This window comes from Gadus morhua, chromosome 12, assembly GCF_902167405.1.
Source record: "Gadus morhua chromosome 12, gadMor3.0, whole genome shotgun sequence".
Taxonomy (NCBI): Eukaryota; Metazoa; Chordata; class Actinopteri; order Gadiformes; family Gadidae; genus Gadus; species Gadus morhua.
In genome coordinates, this window is record NC_044059.1 from 12,198,152 (window position 1) to 12,216,210 (window position 18,059).

The 18,059-nt window shown below is 49.8% G+C and overlaps 1 protein-coding gene across 1 annotated transcript in view; it reads right to left on the minus strand.

The window, feature by feature from the left end:
- Positions 1-18,059, minus strand: part of myo7ba (myosin VIIBa) — a 31,885-nt gene that overhangs the window by 9,181 nt on the left and 4,645 nt on the right. The window contains exons 7-36 of the mRNA XM_030372187.1: positions 17,728-17,870; positions 17,294-17,407; positions 16,712-16,865; positions 16,283-16,359; positions 15,848-15,967; positions 15,326-15,468; positions 14,951-15,161; positions 14,329-14,464; positions 13,913-14,082; positions 13,302-13,442; positions 12,727-12,885; positions 11,906-11,998; positions 11,163-11,257; positions 10,947-11,031; positions 10,204-10,422; positions 9,533-9,742; positions 8,700-8,915; positions 7,997-8,173; positions 7,063-7,347; positions 6,316-6,443; positions 6,100-6,226; positions 5,595-5,714; positions 5,014-5,187; positions 4,310-4,537; positions 3,575-3,742; positions 2,720-2,831; positions 2,413-2,539; positions 1,793-1,959; positions 1,011-1,192; positions 159-268 (exon numbers count right to left, since the gene is read on the minus strand). Coding sequence (XP_030228047.1) covers positions 159-268; positions 1,011-1,192; positions 1,793-1,959; positions 2,413-2,539; positions 2,720-2,831; positions 3,575-3,742; positions 4,310-4,537; positions 5,014-5,187; positions 5,595-5,714; positions 6,100-6,226; positions 6,316-6,443; positions 7,063-7,347; positions 7,997-8,173; positions 8,700-8,915; positions 9,533-9,742; positions 10,204-10,422; positions 10,947-11,031; positions 11,163-11,257; positions 11,906-11,998; positions 12,727-12,885; positions 13,302-13,442; positions 13,913-14,082; positions 14,329-14,464; positions 14,951-15,161; positions 15,326-15,468; positions 15,848-15,967; positions 16,283-16,359; positions 16,712-16,865; positions 17,294-17,407; positions 17,728-17,870 — 4,591 coding nt within the window. The remainder of the gene's footprint in view (positions 1-158; positions 269-1,010; positions 1,193-1,792; positions 1,960-2,412; positions 2,540-2,719; positions 2,832-3,574; positions 3,743-4,309; positions 4,538-5,013; positions 5,188-5,594; positions 5,715-6,099; positions 6,227-6,315; positions 6,444-7,062; positions 7,348-7,996; positions 8,174-8,699; positions 8,916-9,532; positions 9,743-10,203; positions 10,423-10,946; positions 11,032-11,162; positions 11,258-11,905; positions 11,999-12,726; positions 12,886-13,301; positions 13,443-13,912; positions 14,083-14,328; positions 14,465-14,950; positions 15,162-15,325; positions 15,469-15,847; positions 15,968-16,282; positions 16,360-16,711; positions 16,866-17,293; positions 17,408-17,727; positions 17,871-18,059) is intronic.

An 18,059-nucleotide genomic window follows, 5' to 3' on the forward strand; every position in this document is an offset into this window, starting at 1 on the left:
AGTGAGACATGGAGTGGCAGACAGTCAGACAGACACGCAGTGAGTCCAGAGAGGGAAAGAGGCGGTCAGACAGACACACACACACAGGGAGACCAGAGTGACAGACAGGCTGTCGGTCAGACAGACAGGCAGACAAACAGACGGTGAGACGGCCAGACCTGAAGTACTCGATGGAGAACTCCTTCAGGGAGGTGAGGGTGACCTTCTCTGTGGTGCCCGTCTGCTGGATCGCACTCTTCCTCTGGTCTGGAGACAGGTTCAGCAAGTTCTGCAAAGCACACACACCATCATCATCATCCTCATAGTCATCATCTTCATTAACATCATCATCTTCATCAGCGTCACCATCATCACCACAACCAACACACACACATCCAAACTGCTCTTTATCACCACCAACACACACAGACATTTAAAAGGTTCTTCATCATCGTGCCCCCCAATAGCATCATCACAACCTAGACAACATTTAGGGTACATGTTTTATGGTACCGCTCATGGTTAGACTGATGAAACTATTCATCACATCTATGGTACGTAATATGACCTAAATTAATAGTTATGGTATTAGAGATAGTTAGAGGATAGTAGATCTATAACATTCATGGTATTAGTAGTATCGATGTTAGATGTTGGCAAATCTATAATAGTTATGGTATTAGCAGTAGGTAGGCGTGATGTTCTATAATAGTTATAGTAGGTAGACGTGTGGTTCGATAATAGTTATAGTAGGTAGACGTGTGGTTCGATAATAGTTATAATAGGTCGACTTGTGGTTCTATAATAGTTATAGTAGGTAAACTTGTGGTTCTATAATAGTTATGGTATCAGCAGTAGCTTGACCTATGGTTCTATAATAGTTATAGTAGGTACCTGTGTTGTTCTGTGATAGTTATGGTGTTAGCGGTGGGTAGATGGTTCTGGTAGGGTAGTTACAGGGGTGGTTCCGTGATTGTTATGGTGTTAGCGGTAGGTAGATGGTTCTGGTAGGATAGGTAGAGGTGTGGTACCATGACTTGGTTGGTGGGCTTGCTGAGCGTGGGCAGGATGAGGAGGGCCTCGGCAGGGACGGCGCCGCTCTTGCCCGTGCGGTCGTTGCGGGCCTTCAGCCAGCCGCGCTCCAGGGAGAACTCCTTGTCCTTCAGCAGCTCCAGGAGCTCGCCCTTCTTGAAGCTCAGCAGCGTCGCGTCGTCTGCAGACAGCGGGAACCCCACCGGTTAATCCAGATCGATAACAAGGCTGTCTAAACTGCTGTAAACTAAACTGGTGTAAATTAAACTGGTTTCAAATAAATGAGTCTAAACTGGAATAAACAGAAATTAGATAAACACGTATAAACTGGTATAAACAAATGTAAACTAAACTGGATTAGTAAACCCCTGTTTATAGGAACATGAACTAAACTACCATAAACTAAAGAGGTGTAAACTGAGATGACTGTTTTAAACTAAACTGGTGTACACAAACCTAATATTTTGAACTAAACAGTTTTGAACTACAGAGGTGTAAATCAAACTTTTTAAACACATATTAGAAACTAAAGTGGTCTAAACCAAAGTCCTTTTATAAACTAAACTGGTTTAAACTAAACTGGTGTAAACCAAAGTGGTATCATAACGAAACTGGTTTAAACTACAGAGGTGTAAATGTAACTTGTATCATAAGTAAACTAGTTTAAAGTAAACTGTTGTAAACCAAAGTGTTATCCTAACTAAACTGGTTTAAACCCCCGAGGTGTAACCGCAGCAGCAGCGCGGGGGGGGGGGGGGGGGGGGGGGGGGGGGGGGCGTACCGGGGCTGCTGGCGTCCTTCAGGGCGACGCCGTACTGGGAGCGCTCCCGGAGCCCGGCCAGGAACACCAGCACCAGGGCGGCCAGGTCCTCCGTCATCGCCCCGCTCAGCGTGAAGTCCCCGCGCAGCGTCAGCAGGCACACCGACTGGGCCGACGACTTAGGGTCCCTGGTCAGGACAAAGGAGGGGTCAGAGATCAGAGGTCAGGAGGTCACAGGTCAGCAGGCACACCGACTGGGCCGACGACTTAGGGTCCCTGGTCAGGACACAGGACGGGTCAGAGGTCATGAGGCAACCACAGAATGGCCGGAGGAATTAGCATCCCTGGTCCCTTTGTCACACTTAGGCTCCTCCCACCAGACAGTGTTTAGGCTCCTCCCACCAGACAGTGTTCAAACACTTAGGCTCCTCCCACCAGACGGTGTTCAAACACTTAGGCTCCTCCCACCAGACGGTGTTCAAACTCTTAGGCTCCTCCCACCTGACGGTGTTCACCAAACACTTGGGCTCCTCCCACCTGACGGTGTTCACCAAACACTTAGACCCCTCCCACCTGACGTGTTCAAACTCTTAGGCCCCTCCCACCTGACGGTGCTGACCACACCCTGAGGCTCCTCCCACCTGACGGTGTTGACCCCGGTGACCTCGGGGTAGCTCAGCTCCACCAGCCGCCGCTCCCTCTCGTCCAGGAAGGTGATCCCCGTCCAGTTGATGGCCACGATGAAGCGGCTCTTAGCCAGCGCCGGGCCTGAGTGGGTCAGACGAGTAACGGTCCACTTTCATGCGAGACGGCCATTTTGACGTTGTAATGTGACGCTTTGACATGTATTTACAGTATGTATTTTGTCACCTAGTTTACGCTGGTGTCCAAAGAGGTTTACAAGTCTGTGAACGATCAAAGTACTCATCGAAAATGACATCGTCCTACCCGAGACCTTGACCACCTCGAAGAACCTGGAGAAGAACATGGGCCAGTTCTTGCGGGCGTACTCCACCACATCGGTCTTCATGGCATTCTCATCCCCAGCCTTATACAAGCCCTGAAGACCAGAAGAACACAGATATGAACACATAAACCCATGAAACCTGGTCTCCTGGCCTGATTTTATGAAGACCAGAACAACACAGACATGAACACATGAACCCTGGTCTCCTGGTGTGATGTTATACAAGCCCTGAAGACCAGAGCAACACAGACATGAACACATGAACCCTGGTCTCCTGGTCTGATGTTATACAAGCCCTGAAGACCAGAACAACACAGACATGAACACATGAACCCTGGTCTCCTGGTGTGAGGTTATACAAGCCCTGAAGGCCAGAACAACACAGACATGAACACATGAAACCTGGTCTCCTGTGTGAGGTTATACAAGCCCTGAAGGCCAGAACCACGCAGACATGCTCTTCTGGTCTGACCCTCATAGAAGCCCTGTTGTTTGATAGTGATGCGTGAGTGATGGCCTGTGTAGCTCATCTGGTGGTGCAAGGCCATAACATTGCTAGGGTCAGGAGGTCCATTCTCACTAGGGGCCCACCGTGATAAGAAGGATGCACTGGCTGTATCCTTCATCATTATGTATTAAGTCACAAATCTGCCAAGATAAGGCAAGTGATATGATTTCGGACTTTTGCGAGAATCTATGTATTTTTTTTGATTCAACAAAATTCAGTCAACAGCCCCAGAAAACCGCCCCGCAGTACCACCACCCCTCGCCACAGCACCCCGGGGGGGCGCTGTGGCCGCGGCCGGACGTGCGTGCCGTGTGCTCCTGAGACCGACCTGGGTGTGGGCGGTGTTGACCATCTGGATCCACTTGTCCTCGGGCTTGGCCTCCAGCAGGGAGCTGCTGATGGCGTCCTGGACGGCGGCCTTCACCTGCTCCGCCGCACCGGCCCGGCCGTGCTGGATGTACAGGTGCTTGGTGGTCAGCTCCACGTAGTCATCCTCCTGGGGGGGGGCGGGGAGACGGGTCAGAGGGGACCGGGTGGGAGGGGCCTAAAGGAGGCGGGCCCTACTGGTGCTGAGCCCTCAGGGTCTGATTGGATAAATAGAGCTAGAATAACATCTGTACTTTAGATGTTTTCCTTCAATGCAGTAATAATAATGTATACAATAATATAATAGTCCGATTTTATGCACACCAGCCTACACTTGATAACAAGTTGAGGGAGAAAAACATCTTTAATGGCAAACTAGTCGATTTCTGTTGGATATTACATGATATGTTGAATTAGGAATATACACTTTTTTTAGCACTACATTTTGTGCCAGTTTGGACGAGCATTCAGGAGATGGTGAGGAGGAGGAGGAGGAGGAGGAGGAGGAGGAGGAGGAGGAGGAGGAGGAGGGAGTGGAGCAGAGAATCGATAGCACAGGTAGCTAGAGGTGAGGGTTCATCTTGCTGAAGGATGCCTCCAGGCAGACTTAAGACAGTGGGGATTGAACACAGAACCCCTGGCCTGAGAGTCAGATCCGTTCTCCGGCACTCTGGGCAGCCCAGACCGATGCGCTCACCTTCCTGCACTGGTACTCTCCAAACTTGAGGCCGCGGATGACCTGCCGGTAGATGAGCTCCGTGCTGACGGCGTCGTCTTTGCAGTTGTGCCACGGCGCGAACACCTCCTTGCGGAAGTAGAGGCGCCAGGGCGCGTGCTGCTCCTGCCCGCCCTTACGCCTCACTTCCTGCTCGCACTGAGAGATGGCGTCCATCACGTGCTCCCGGCCACTGCCCAGTGCCCACACCTGAGGAGAGGGGAGAAGGTCAGGATGAGGAGAGAGGAGGAAAGAGGAGGAGAACGTCAGGATGAGGAGAGGAGGAGAGAGGAGGAGAACGTCAGGAGAGGGGAGAGGAGGAGGAGAACGTCAGGATGAGGAGAGAGGAGGAGAATGTCAGGATGAGGAGAGGAGAGGAGAGGAGGAGAACGTCAGGATGAGGAGAGGAGGAGAGAGGAGAACGTCAGGATGAGAAGAACGTCATGATGAGGAGAACGTCAGGACAGAGGAGGATAACGTCAGGAGAGAGGAGAGGAGGACGTCAGGATGAGGAGAGGAGAACGTCAGGAGAGAGGAGAGGAGAACGTCAGGATGAGGAGAACAGAGATTAATCTGAGAACACGCACACACTACACTGTTCTTCTGAAGATCTCAGAAGAAAATACGGCAGAGTGATGACAATGTGAGCCCATGGTGGGATTCCAGAACTCCAGACAGGCACTCACCTTCTCGTAGAGAGCCACATACACCGAGAAGCCAAACGAGTCCTTCAGCTGGACCTTCTGGGACAACATCTGGCAGATCTCACCGGAGGTGGAGGCGGAGTCCACGGGCACGCTGATGGTGCGGCCGTCCATCAGGGTCAGAGTCACCGTCATGCGCTTCTTGGTCTTGGTTGCCTAGCAACGGGCGGAGGAATGAGGAATTTAGAGAGTGGTTGTGGCTCCCGACTGCCACAACAATATACTCTGATGTTATCTATTACTCTTTAATGTAATCCATTACCCTTTAATGTAATCCATTACCCTCTGATGTAACCCATTACTCTGATGTAATCCATTACTCTCTGATGTAACCCATTACTCTCTGATGTAATCTATACTCTCGAATGTACTAAATTACTCTTTTATGTAATCCATTACTCCCTAATGTAATCCGTTACTCTCTAATGTAATCCATTACTCGACTAATGTAATCATTACTCTCTAATGTACTCTATTACTCTCTGATGTAATCTATTACTCTCTGATGTAATCTATTACTCTCTAATGTAATCCATTACACCCGGGTGTCCCCCCCTACCCACCTGGAGCTCCAGCCAGCTGGGGGGCTCCCCGCGGACCCCATTCGAGGCGGTCCGTTTCAGGCGCTCGACGCAATACGGCCCGTAGCCGCCCGGCCCGGAGCGGATGAAGCTCTGCAGGTACTGAGGACGCAAACATAGAAATACAACCGTTAGAACCCCTTTACTTATGTGGAGGTACGAGGTTGAAGTATCACAAACGGTTCAGGGGGTAAGACTGCTCGGACAGCGTCAAAAGGCGGCAATACAAATTAAAACCATGTTTTTTGTTTTGAATTAAAACATGTAATAACATATATTTAGACAATGAGGTGTAGAAAGAAAATATACACGCATGTGTGAATGTATTTAAAAATCAACGTCCTCACAACATGCCTAGGAATTGAGATTTCCTATGCATGTTCTGTGTTGAGCACACTAGACGATGTCAAGCGAATGCAGGACCCTCTTCATGGTGATGAAGATGGGGAAGAAGATTGAGAGCTTGATGAAGGTGAGTTGGGGGTACCTTGATGAATTTTTCGGTGGGGGGGAAGATGCCCAGGCAGAGGGACAGGAGGATCCATCCTCGGTAGTAGCTGTTCTTGTTGTTGTTCCCCTCCAGCTGTTTGCAGATCTGGCAGTAGATCTCATCCCTGAGGAGAACATGGAACAACAGAAACGTTGGAAAAACTCCCAACCAAAGACGTCTTATGGAGGCGGGAAAACCGGAGCCGTCCGTCACCTGAGGTCCCGGCGGACGATGGCGTATCCCACGATGATGTGGAGCTTCTCGAGGGCCGTCATTGGTCGTTCCAGTGAGGTCGAATCCACCGCCATCATTTCATTGGACAGGGCCACGCTGCTGTCCGACTGTAGAGGAAGGTCAGGAGTTAGGGGTTAGGGCCAGCGAACACTGAACTCTCAGCTCTCAACAGTACCATCTGTGGTGCAACATGGGGTACTGCAGTGATTTCGGATAGAAAACCGATCATACTAACCACGATTGTGACATTACCTGACACTCTTTTGAGCCAATCAGGCGCAACGATTACATTTTTTTTTTTACTGCTATGAAAAGTGACTAATGGACAACATTGATCAAGCTTACTATGAGCAAATTGACGATATGTTAGCTTTCGTTACATGTAGTACTTTCATAAGAATTAAATGAAACAACTTAAATTAATGTGACTCAATGTAAGTTGTTGGTTTACAGCCCCCTTGCGGCAGAAATGAGATATTGTACCTTTAAAACCACTAGAATTTAACAATCAGGCATACACAAAACAAAAATGGCGGGAAGAAAAATTCAGCTAACGGCTAACGTAGCAGCTAACGGTTAACAAAGCAGGTAACAGCTAACGTAGCAGCTAATGACCAACATAGCAGCTAACGGCTAACGTAGCAGCTAACGGCTATCGTAGCAGCTATTTCCGTCCTCCTCGGCTCACTCTAACAACCCGATCAAACGGCTCCACCGGCAGCTCACCCCCTCTGACTGGGCGGCGCCGTCGGTCGCGTCCGCGACCATGTTCTCCGGGATGGCGCCGACCTTCTTGTTGCGCGTCATCAGGTCGGTGAACATGGAGCCCTTCCTGACGCGGGGCACGCCCTCCGAGACCTTCCCGCCGGTGACCACCTCGCTGGGGGCCGTGGAGGCCTTCCTGTTCCGGGACATCATGTCGGTGAAGATGGAGGTCTTCCGGCCGGCCGCCGCCGACGACTCCTCGGCGACGGGCGAGGGCTTTCCGTCCTTCTTACCCCTCAACACTCGCTGGGTGAGAGGGAGAGAGGGAGAGAGAGGGGTGAGGGAGGATCAGGGGGAGATCAAGCATCCTGTTCAGAGGTCACCTGGACTCTTCATAGCCTTAACCCCCAAACGCCCCCTCACCCATCTTACACACTTACAGTATGTTGTACGTCCTTGCACTTAAAAATAGTACTTAGCATCGTTTAGCATATTATGCTAGCTATCTTTGTTGCATCCAGGGAATGGGTTAACCTAGTGGTTGTTAGTGTTTTGCACTTGGTTCTATGAACATCCTTACTGTACCGACGGCGATATATTGTTGTTTCTCGTTCTTCTGACAAATGTATTTATTGTAAATCGCTTTGGATAAAAGCGTCTGCTAAAAGCCCTCAAGGTAAATGTAAATGCATCCAAGTAAAGCATTGCTTTTATTATCCCCAGAGCTGCTTTGTTCCTGTTCTGAGCGTAACTTTAACTCATACTTCGGATAAAAGGATGGGATGGATTACCAATTGTATCTGTACATTTAGAAGACCAAAACAACTATTTTTAAGTAGTGCCTAACGGTCTCTTAACAAAGTGCATTTGAATCCCTTAAGAGACATCGCACAGAATCATCAGAACATCAGCTTGATTTCCTGTTTCCTGTGGGACAGGAGGTGACCTCACCCACCTGGTCCAGGCCCACCATGTGACTGAGGCGCCGGTCGTTCCTTGAGGCCAGGTCTTGGGGCAGGGCGTTGGCCCCCCTGGAGCCCGCGCCCCCCGGGGCCAGGGGGTTTACCCTCTGCTTGGGCTCCGGGAGGTCCCCCATGAACCTCAGGATGATCCACCACACCGTCAGGGAGGCCTGGGGGGGACACACAGCTGGATAGCAGAGGGCTGGAGGGGCTCAGGTAGAGCTACACTGGGGGAGGGGTGTGTACCTGGACTTGGTTGAGGTGGTGTGTGTGTGTGTGTACGTGTGAATGAGTGAGTTAGTGAGTGTGTACGTGTGAATGAGTGAGTTAGTGAGTGTGTACGTGTGATTGAGTGAATGAGCGAGTGAGTGTGTACGTGTGAGGGATTGAGTGTGTACGTGTGAGTGAGTGAGTGAGTGAGTACGTGTGAGAGTGAGTGTGTACGTGTGAGTGAGTGAGTGAGTGAGTGAGTGAGTGAGTGAGTGAGTGTGTACGTGTGAGAGTGAGTGTGTACTTGTGAGTGAGTGAGTGAGTGAGTAAGTGAGTACGTGTGCGTGAGTGAGTGTGTATAGGTTTGTGTGTTTTTGTGTGTGTGCGTATATGTTTGTGTGTTTTTGTGTGGGTGCGTATATGTTTGTGTGTTTATGTGTGTGTGCGTATATGTTTGTGTGTCTTTGTGTGTGTGCTTGCGTGTACCTGTACGTCTCCCTCGTCCTCGTGGTGGATCAGCGGCTGGGCCAGGCGGTGGCGGACGTGCGTGGCCGTGGCCGCGCCCTGGAAGGACATGGAGGCGAACTTGGAGAAGGAGTACTCGTCCAGGTCGTCCTCCTCGTCCGACGAGAGCTCCTGCTCCTCCATGGGCAGCTCGTCCAGGTCCACCGTCTCAGGGACCATCCGCCGCTGCTCCAGGTCCTAGAGGAGACGCACGAGGGGGGCTGAACATCTCGCCGGCGCTGGGTCCACCTCATGGAACATCTAACCGTCTCTAGTTCAACAAAATGGAGATCTCTAACTGACCCTCTGAACATCAAACCGTCTCTACGTAGTTCAACCACGGGATGGAGATGTTTAACGCGTCGGTGACTCTGGAACATCTTACAGTCCGTCTCAGGAGGAATCTTTATATCAATCACATATCTTCATATCTCCATCCTCAAAGAGCAACTTTATTTCGGGGACATCCTAATCCCTGATGCCATGCAGAAGGCGCCATGCAGAAGGCTCCGTGACAGAGCTGAGACATCCCCTTGCACCTCCTCCCCATGTCAGGCAATATTGTCTGCGCTTTTAGTGGTTAGAAGTTCGAACCTTTCTAACCAGTGGCCACTTAAAGCGCTAACTATATAACTAACGTTCACCCATTCATTTATTATTCACCCGTTCACTGCATTTATCGCTGTGTAAATGCGGTCCATTCACCATGAAAGCACGTCCCACAGACAGGGGGACCGACAGGCCGAGGGGTCCACCCCCAGAACCTTCTGTCTGGGCGTGGGCCCCCCTGACCCCCACAACGGACCAACCCTGACCTTGAAGCCGTCGGGGCCCTGTCCCTCCTGGTCACCCCCGGCCGGGGGGAGGAACTGGAACATGTAGTCGACCATCTCGTGGTCGCTGAGGGGGTTGTCCTGGGCCTTGGCGTCTGCCTCGCGCTGCCTCCTCAGGGCCTCGTTCAGACGCCGCTGGCGCTCCAGGGAGGCCAGCTCCTCCGCCCGGCGCTCCGCAGCCGAGAGGAACCCCTGGAGGGGGGGGGGGGGGGAACGGAGTCCTTAAAATGAGCCTTCTTAACGAACAAACAATATGTTAAGAACAAACAATTTACGAATCATGACACTCATAATAAGGCTTGTTGTTGCAATGCTACGACCATAGCAACCATTAATAACAGTTCACCTGGCCACTTGGTTTACAAACTCGACTTTGAGTGCTACATTATCTCCAGAACGATATAGTGAGTAGCCAGGTTAGTTTAAGAACTAAAAACAAGCTTTAGGTACTAATTTGCCCTCAGAACAATAGCTTAAGTAGCCAGGCTAGCTTAAGAACTTTGTTTTAAGTGCTAAACTGCCCACCGAACATTAGTTTAAGTAGCAATGCTCGTTAAGAACTTAGTTTTAAGTGCCAAATTGCCCTGAGGGCACTTAAAGCTAAGTTCTTAAACAAATGGTTTTAGTAGGAGGCGACGGCGGGACCAGCGTACGTCTGTCTTCATCTTCCTGACGGCGCGGCGGGCCAGCGCCCCCCGGGTGTAGGCCTGCAGCAGCACCACCGCCGCCTTCTGGCGCCGCCACTCCTTCCGGGCGTTGATGCCGCGGACCCGGGCCTGGAGCACGGTGGCCGCCTCCCTCTTCTTCTGGTACTTGTGCTGCATCTGGCGAGAGCGCACGCGGGCCTGCAGACGGGTCAGACCGATCTGGACCTGGAGGGTGGAGGGGGAGGGTTACCGAGGATTACCGCTCAGTGAACCTCCTTCTTTCACTTTCACTTGACTGTTTATTCAACCCTACAACTCTGAATTCAACTGTTTTTTTGTTTTTTTATATATATACAGGACACCTAACACATAAAGTGAAATTGAGACATTCTGTGAAACAAGGTAATAACAAAGAGACAGTTTACCCCCAACTGCCCCCCCTCCCTTACAGAGAAGTATCAATGAAACGGGGTATAACGGGTTTTGATACAGGCATTAATGGTAGTGAATATTGGCCATGCATGCCTAAACATACACAGAGACACACGTATACAAGTCATGCATGCAGTGAACGCCCTTCTGGTGTGGAGTCATTTAGCTTCCTGAGTCTCTTCCATCCAAAGTGACTTAGGAAGGTTAGACCCCTGTCATGGACACACTAGTGACCCACTACACGGGTGAGCAGACAGCACTCTATATCTAACGCCAGCTCCACCGTAACCCGGGGGGCCGGCGGCCTCGGGACTGACCACTCGGTAGATCTTGCGGCCCTGGTGTCCTCTCCAGTGCTTCTGGATCATCAGCGCAGCCGCCTTCTTCCTCAGGAACTGCTTCCTGTCAGAGAGACGGACAGGTTGTCAGGGCGGGGCCAGAGGACGTGGGCGGGGCCAGAGGACGGGGGCGGGGCCAGAGGACGGGGGCGGGGCCAGAGGACGGGGGCGGGGTCTATATGAATGAATGCTGACCTGTACTTGAGTCCCCTCAGGACCCGTTGGATCACCAGGGCCTTCTCGTTCAGCTTCTTCATCCTCTCCAGCTCCAGCATCGTGTCATGGAAGTCCTGAAAAGGTATTGATCATTCATTGGTTCCTTCTTGGCCATTCACATGAATGGGATTGGATGTGAGAATGCTGTGAAGGGATTTGATTGGACTTTTTTGAAGGAACCTAATTGAGTTTGGGTCTGTGATAAAGGAATCTCATTGGTCAGATTAGGGACCATTATGAAGGAATCTGATTGGTTGAGGGAGTTTGATGAAGGCGTGTGAATGGTGGAGAGTGTGATGAAGGCGTGTGATTGGTGGAGCGAGTGTGATGGGTGTAGAGAGTGTGATGAAGGCGTGTGATTGGTGGAGAGAGCGTGATGAAGGCGTGTGATTGGTGGAGAGAGCGTGATGAAGGCGTGTGATGGGTGGAGAGAGTGTGATGAAGGCGTGTGATGGGTGGAGAGAGCGTGATGAAGGCGTGTGATTGGTGGAGAGAGCGTGATGAAGGCGTGTGATTGGAGGAGAGAGCGTGATGAAGGCGTGTGAATGGTGGAGAGAGTGTGATGAAGGCGTGTGATTGGTGGAGAGAGCGTGATGAAGGCGTGTGATTGGAGGAGAGAGCGTGATGAAGGCGTGTGATGGGTGGAGAGAGCGTGATGAAGGCGTGTGATTGGTGGAGAGAGTGTGATGAAGGCGTGTGATTGGTGGAGAGAGGGTAGGCACCTTGAGGAAGATCTTGGACCGCCCCCTTCTCCAGTGACCCTCCCCGGACAGGAAGGTCTTACAGATCGTCTCACAGCACTTATCCGTGCTCTCCTGAGAACAAACAGCCAGGCAGACATCTTATATTGTATCCCCGGAAGTACTGACTCAAAGCTCTAAGACTCAGACGCTATGAGAAAGGTAAGCGCTGAATCAGAACCCAAACCAATAGGCACGACACATCAATACAATGTTAATACATTTGTGTTGCAACGATCAGTTAATAAAGTTGTGTTGTAACTGTGTTAATAAAGTTGTGTTATAAAGGTCTGTTGTAACCATGTGTTGATTAAGTTGTGTTTTAACCCTGTGTTAATAAAGTTGTGTGGTAACCCTGTGTAAATATAGTTGTGTTTTAACCTTGTGTTAATAAAGTTGTGTGGTAACCCTGAGTTAATAAAGTTGTGTTGGAACCATGTTTTAATAAATTTGAGTTATAAAGTTGTGTTGTAACCCTGTGTTAATAAAGTTGTGTTGTAGCCCTTCTTATAAAGCTTTGTTGTAACCATGCATTAATAAAGTTGCGTTATGAAGTTGTGTTGTAACCCTGTGTTAATAGAGTTGTGTTGTAACCATGTGTTTATAAATTTGAGTTATAAAGTTGTGTTGTAACCCTGTGTTAATAAAATTGTGTTTTAACCCTGTGTTAATAAAGTTGTGTTGTAGCCCTTCTAATAAAGCTGTGTTGTAACCATGCATTAATAAAGTTGCGTTATGAAGTTGTGTTGTAACCCTGAGTTATGAAGTTGTGTTGTAACCCTGTGTTAATAAAGTTGACTGACGGTCTTGGGGTCGCAGGTCGCCGTGTTCAGCAGCACGCGGAAGCGCTCCAGGAACTCTTGGAAGGAGTAGCGGATGGGGAAGCCCGCCTTCCGGATCTTTATCGTCTCCATCATCCCGGAGTAGCGCAGCTGACGCATGCACAGGTCCCTGTCGAAGAACTACACACACATATAACCACACACACACACACACACACACACAGGCATTGACACACACACACACACGTATATAATCACACACGCACACAAACGTATACAATCACACACACACAAACGTATACAATCACACACACACACAAACGTATACAATCATACACACACAAAAACGTATACAATCCCACACACACACACCTTAATTTGTTGATTACATCACACATTACAACATTTTGTAATCGTACTGTTAATCGTTAAGCCTGTGTGTTGCCTGACAAAGTGCTTGAAAGTCATTCAGTATAGAGTGCTATGCTGTACGGAATCAGAACCACTGAGACACCAGTGATCCCAGCTCCACCCTGGCCCGGTGGGGTCTCACCCCGGCCCGGTGGGGGGGCGTCTCGCCCCAGGGGGGCTCTCACCTCGGGCTGCTTCAGGTCGTTGGGCTTGATGCAGCGGATGAAGTACGGCTGGCAGGCGGCCAGCGCCTTCATCAGGGCCTCCAGCGACTTGCGGAACTGACCAATCAGGGTGGGGGAGCGCTTCTTACCGTCCGGCCCCAGCTATCGGGTCAGGGGGACAGTAAGCATGTTAAGAAATAAACACGCTTCAGGTCACTCTTAGTTGCCGCTTTACTTTCACTTTACTGTTTATTCAACCCTACAACTCTGTATTCAAGTGTTTGGCTTCGTCTTGGCCTAACTCTGATGAACTATATTAACTATATTCAGCTCTTCAGCCAACTATCAAACCCTTGGTTTAAGTGTGCCGTGCTCAGGGGCAAGGGCTATCTTCGATTGAGAGAATTATCTCATTGCATGTTACTTAATCTCACTTTATCGTACCTTATCACAGTTTTTAACAACATTCATGTGTAATAAAGAGCGGACACAACGCAGGACAAACCCGTCAGCGCCTCAGGAAGTTTGACACTGGTTTACACGGTAACCGTGTGGCAACAATGCTAACCCCTGAGCCGACAGTTGGCATGAAGCTTCAGTATTTGAGCTAAAGCTAGCGGCGCAGCCCTCACCCTCAGAGAGTTCTTGGGGGTGGTCATGGTCATCCGAGAGTTGCCCCCGCCCCGTGCGGTTCCAGGCGCCAGGTCGGTCTTGAAGGCCTGTTTGAGGAGCTGGTTGGTGGACGTCTCGACCAGTTCGATCACGTCGGCGCTGAGAGCGTCGCGGTTCTTCTCCAGGAAACCTGAAACACACAAAAAGGGAAGATGTACAAACAGAGGAAGGTTTAGTCTTCAATTCAGATAATGAAAAACATTTTTTTTTAAGATTACGGAGAATTTAGATAATTAGAATTTAGATACAATCCTCAACAGAATTATTACTTTTCTTAAATTCTGTTAATGTCTAGAGAAAATCACAATAAGTTTCAAACTCGATAAAAACAACGACAAAGCACTTTCAAACGAAAGGTCAACCAAAGCGACCGTACCCTGGGAGTCGTAGAAGACCACGCCCGCGAAGTGGCGGATCCCGAACTGCTTCTCGTGGTCGTTCTTGGGCGCCATGTAGATGTCTCCCTTCCCGTGCTGCTTGTTGACCTTCTGCATCATGGTGCGGTCGGTTCCCTGCAGACGTACAGACGGTGCAGACCGTTTAGCCTCTCGGAGCGTTAGTCACTCTTCTAGGCCTGTACGTCTTATCCCGTTAACTTTGTCTCAAACAAACAGATCCCTCTCTCTCCTATGAGTCCTACTAGGATAATTCTAAGCAATACATTTATTGTACTTCTTTTTGGAGGGAGTTGTGGGTGGGGTGAAGATTCAGGGATGAGCAGTCAGAAAGAACTATGGATTATTAAACCACAATAATGCAAACTATTCATTCAATTCCCCTCCTTTTTATACAATGTAAACCTCAGTGTCGTATTTATTTCCAACTAGAAATACAATACTAGAACTGCAATATTAGATATACTTATATTAGAAGCTCTTGTATTCTGAATCAGTATTGTATATCTCTAAGATAAATCAACTATAATTACTAGATATAGTATTGTACTGTAGATCTGGTATTGTAGATCCGTACACATGATTTCATGTTCAGGGTCCCACCTTGGGGAAGCTGCTCTCCTCGTCGATGAGTGCCAGGATGTTGAGCGGCTTGCTGGCCAGCACGTCCAGCGTGCGCTGGTTGTCGTTGTACTCGATGTGCGTCCACACCACGCCCTCCCGGGAGTACTCCTCCTGCTCCAGCTTGAACACGTGCCGCACAAAGAACTGCTGCAGCTGCTCGTTGGCAAAGTTGATGCACAGCTGCTCGAAGCTACGACACGCAGACACACACACACACACACACCCCACAAAGACGCACAAAGATACACAAAGACCCACAATGACCCCACAGACCGACAGAGTCAAAACAAGTGTGGGAAACAGTACCCTTACAGTACCGCTGGCTTGTTGTTGTTGTTGTTGTTGTTGACCAACCTGTTCTTCACAAAGTTCTCGAAGCCGAAGATGTCCAGCAGGCCGATGCACTGGTGGACCTCCTCGCTGTCCTCGGGCAGGGGTTTGAACACGGCCGAGTTGATCTTGTCCACCACCCAGATGAAGAGCCGGCCGTAGATGGCCTGGGCGGAGCGCGGTCGACAACATGAAGGGAAGGGTACAGAAGAGAAAACAAGCATCAGCTAGGTCACCTAACCTGAGGAAAACGTCCACGAGGACCCTTAACCTAGAGTGTCTTCTAAGACGAGATGAGATACGGTCAAAGGTTCTTGGTAAACATTCACAAAAACATACGGAAAAATGAACCTATGAAACAGGAGCAGCAGTATCTCTTCTTAGTCAGATCACTCATTAGCATCCCCAGGAGCCATAAACAGCCAGAGTCTTCTATCCATACGGAGCCAAAGTCTGGGGGGGTCTCCTACCCTGACCGGTCTAGGGGGGTGGGGGGGGGGGGGGTCTTCTCCCCTGAGGGACCGGTCTGGTGGGGGGGGGGGTTACCTTGACGAAGGCGTCCCTCCCGTCCTGGGCCTGCTCCGAGTTCAGGGACGTGATGACCCTCTCCCGGTTGGTCTGGAAGGACCTCTGGGTCAGGCTCTTCTCCAGCGCCTTGCCGTTCACCTGGACACCGGAGCACACGCACAGGCCTCAGGTCGGGATCACCTGACGTCTAAACCACCCTCCTCAAGCCGAGGCTAAAGCATTCCCCGTTTAGTCGATCCGATCAAAACCGAGAAATGATCCGCTAGTGACATCACAAGTGGGAGAGTTCATCCCGGGTCAAGACGGGTAGGTCACACCTACCAGTTGGTACGGCCCACTGGGTAATCTGGAAGGTTATGGGATGTCACCGGTGGGTAGGTATGGATTGGCACGGCTAGTGAGGAGTCAAACGGGGCTTCACGGGGTCGCCGGCCAGGCCTCAGGAACCCTTACCTCCATCAGTTTAGCCGCCATGTTGAAGTGGGTGGACTCGATGATGTCACAGCCCTCCAGGTTATCCGCGCTGGTGCCTTGGGTCACAACGAAGGAGAGAACGAATAAAAGACAAAGGCTGGACCAGGTGGGTCGTGTGTGTTATCACTATATATTTGTTAATAAAGTTGTTTTGTAACTATCTATGCGTTAATAAAGTATGTTGTTATTATACACGTCTTAATAAAGTTGGGTCGTAACTATCTATGAGTTAATTAAGTTGTGTTGCAACTATAAACGTGTTAATATAGTTGTGTTGTAACTATCTATGTGTAAATAAAGTTGTGTTGTAACTGTTAATAAAGTTGTGGTGTAACTTAATAAAGTTGTGGTGTAACTATACATGTGATAATAAAGTTGTGAGGAGGACGGAGGTCGTGTTTCACTGACCCTCGAACTTGACGTTCCCGAGGTGCAGGATAGCGGCCAGGAGTCTGGAGATCTCCCAGGAGTCGCTGTCGGAGAACATCAGGATCTTCAGGGCGGACAGGAAGTGGGTGTACTCCGTGATGTCATCGCGCCCTTCACAGGTTGTGCACTTCCCCTGAAATAAAATGAATTCAATCGAGTCAATCAGTTCAAGAATTAAACTAAGCTGAATTCTTGACGACACTTACGGCACGACCTAGAATGAGAGAACCCTGCCACTTTAGATGACAGCTTTTAAACACGCATAACACTTACCCTGTGATTAAATCTAGGAGCTTATCTAATTTTTTTTAATGGTACGCAGCTGGTGGTGTAAATGTCACTCAGCTAGCTGGTTCAGTTAACGTTTTATTTAAGAATATAAAGATTGCTTTTAGTTAAATATTAAATCCTGGCTAGCTGTTACTCTAATTTAGCCATCTGTGATGTAAAGCATTTTGGTTGTTGACAACCAACAGACTTTTAAAACAAGCCCTTTCATTCATGTACAAAGGGACTGTGACTCAGTGCTTATTCCGGTGAAGGTGTGTCCGATGTGGTTACCATGGTGAGGTAGTTGTAGTCGCTGGCGTTCCCCAGGGACAGTTTAGTCTTCTGCTGCGGCGTCATGCCCACTAGCATGTAGTAGAAGATGTGGTAGTTCCTTTCCTCCGGGGCCTGCAGGACGGTTAGCAACAGGGCCACGGTTAAGAATCACTCTCACTATCTTACAGAGACAACCCGGGTTAGAACTCTAAGAGCCAGGGCAGCAACGTCTGGGGGGGGGGGGGGGGGGGGGGGGACAGACAGAGTGCTTGGTTAAAACAGTGGGGGGTCCGAGTCCGGTCTGACGATGCAGTACAAGCTTCCACTGAGTGGTTGAGAACAGTTTCAATAACCAAAGTTACTATGACGATGAGCTGGCTAGTCGGATGGAGGTGGGGACAAATGAAAGGCTGGGGTCTGAGCTGAGAGGTAACTGGGTTCTGTGGTCCCACCTGCCGGCAGACGCGGGACTTCTCCAGCAGGTACTGCTCGATGCGGGCCCCCTCGATGGCGCCCTGCGTGTTGAAGTTGATGTCGATGTACTTCCCAAAGCGGCTGGAGTTGTCGTTGCGGATGGTCTTAGCGTTCCCGAAAGCTGGGGACACAGTCAGATTGTACGTATAACACGACTGTGATATACTCTGTAATTATTTATGTTTTTAATCCTTTTTTCCGGTTATATTTCGAAATCTCTGCAGCCCGGCGGCCAATGCTCCGCGGGCCGGAACCGGTCCGCGGACCAGTGGTTGAGAACCCCTGCCTTACAGGATAGGGTTAGGTAGTT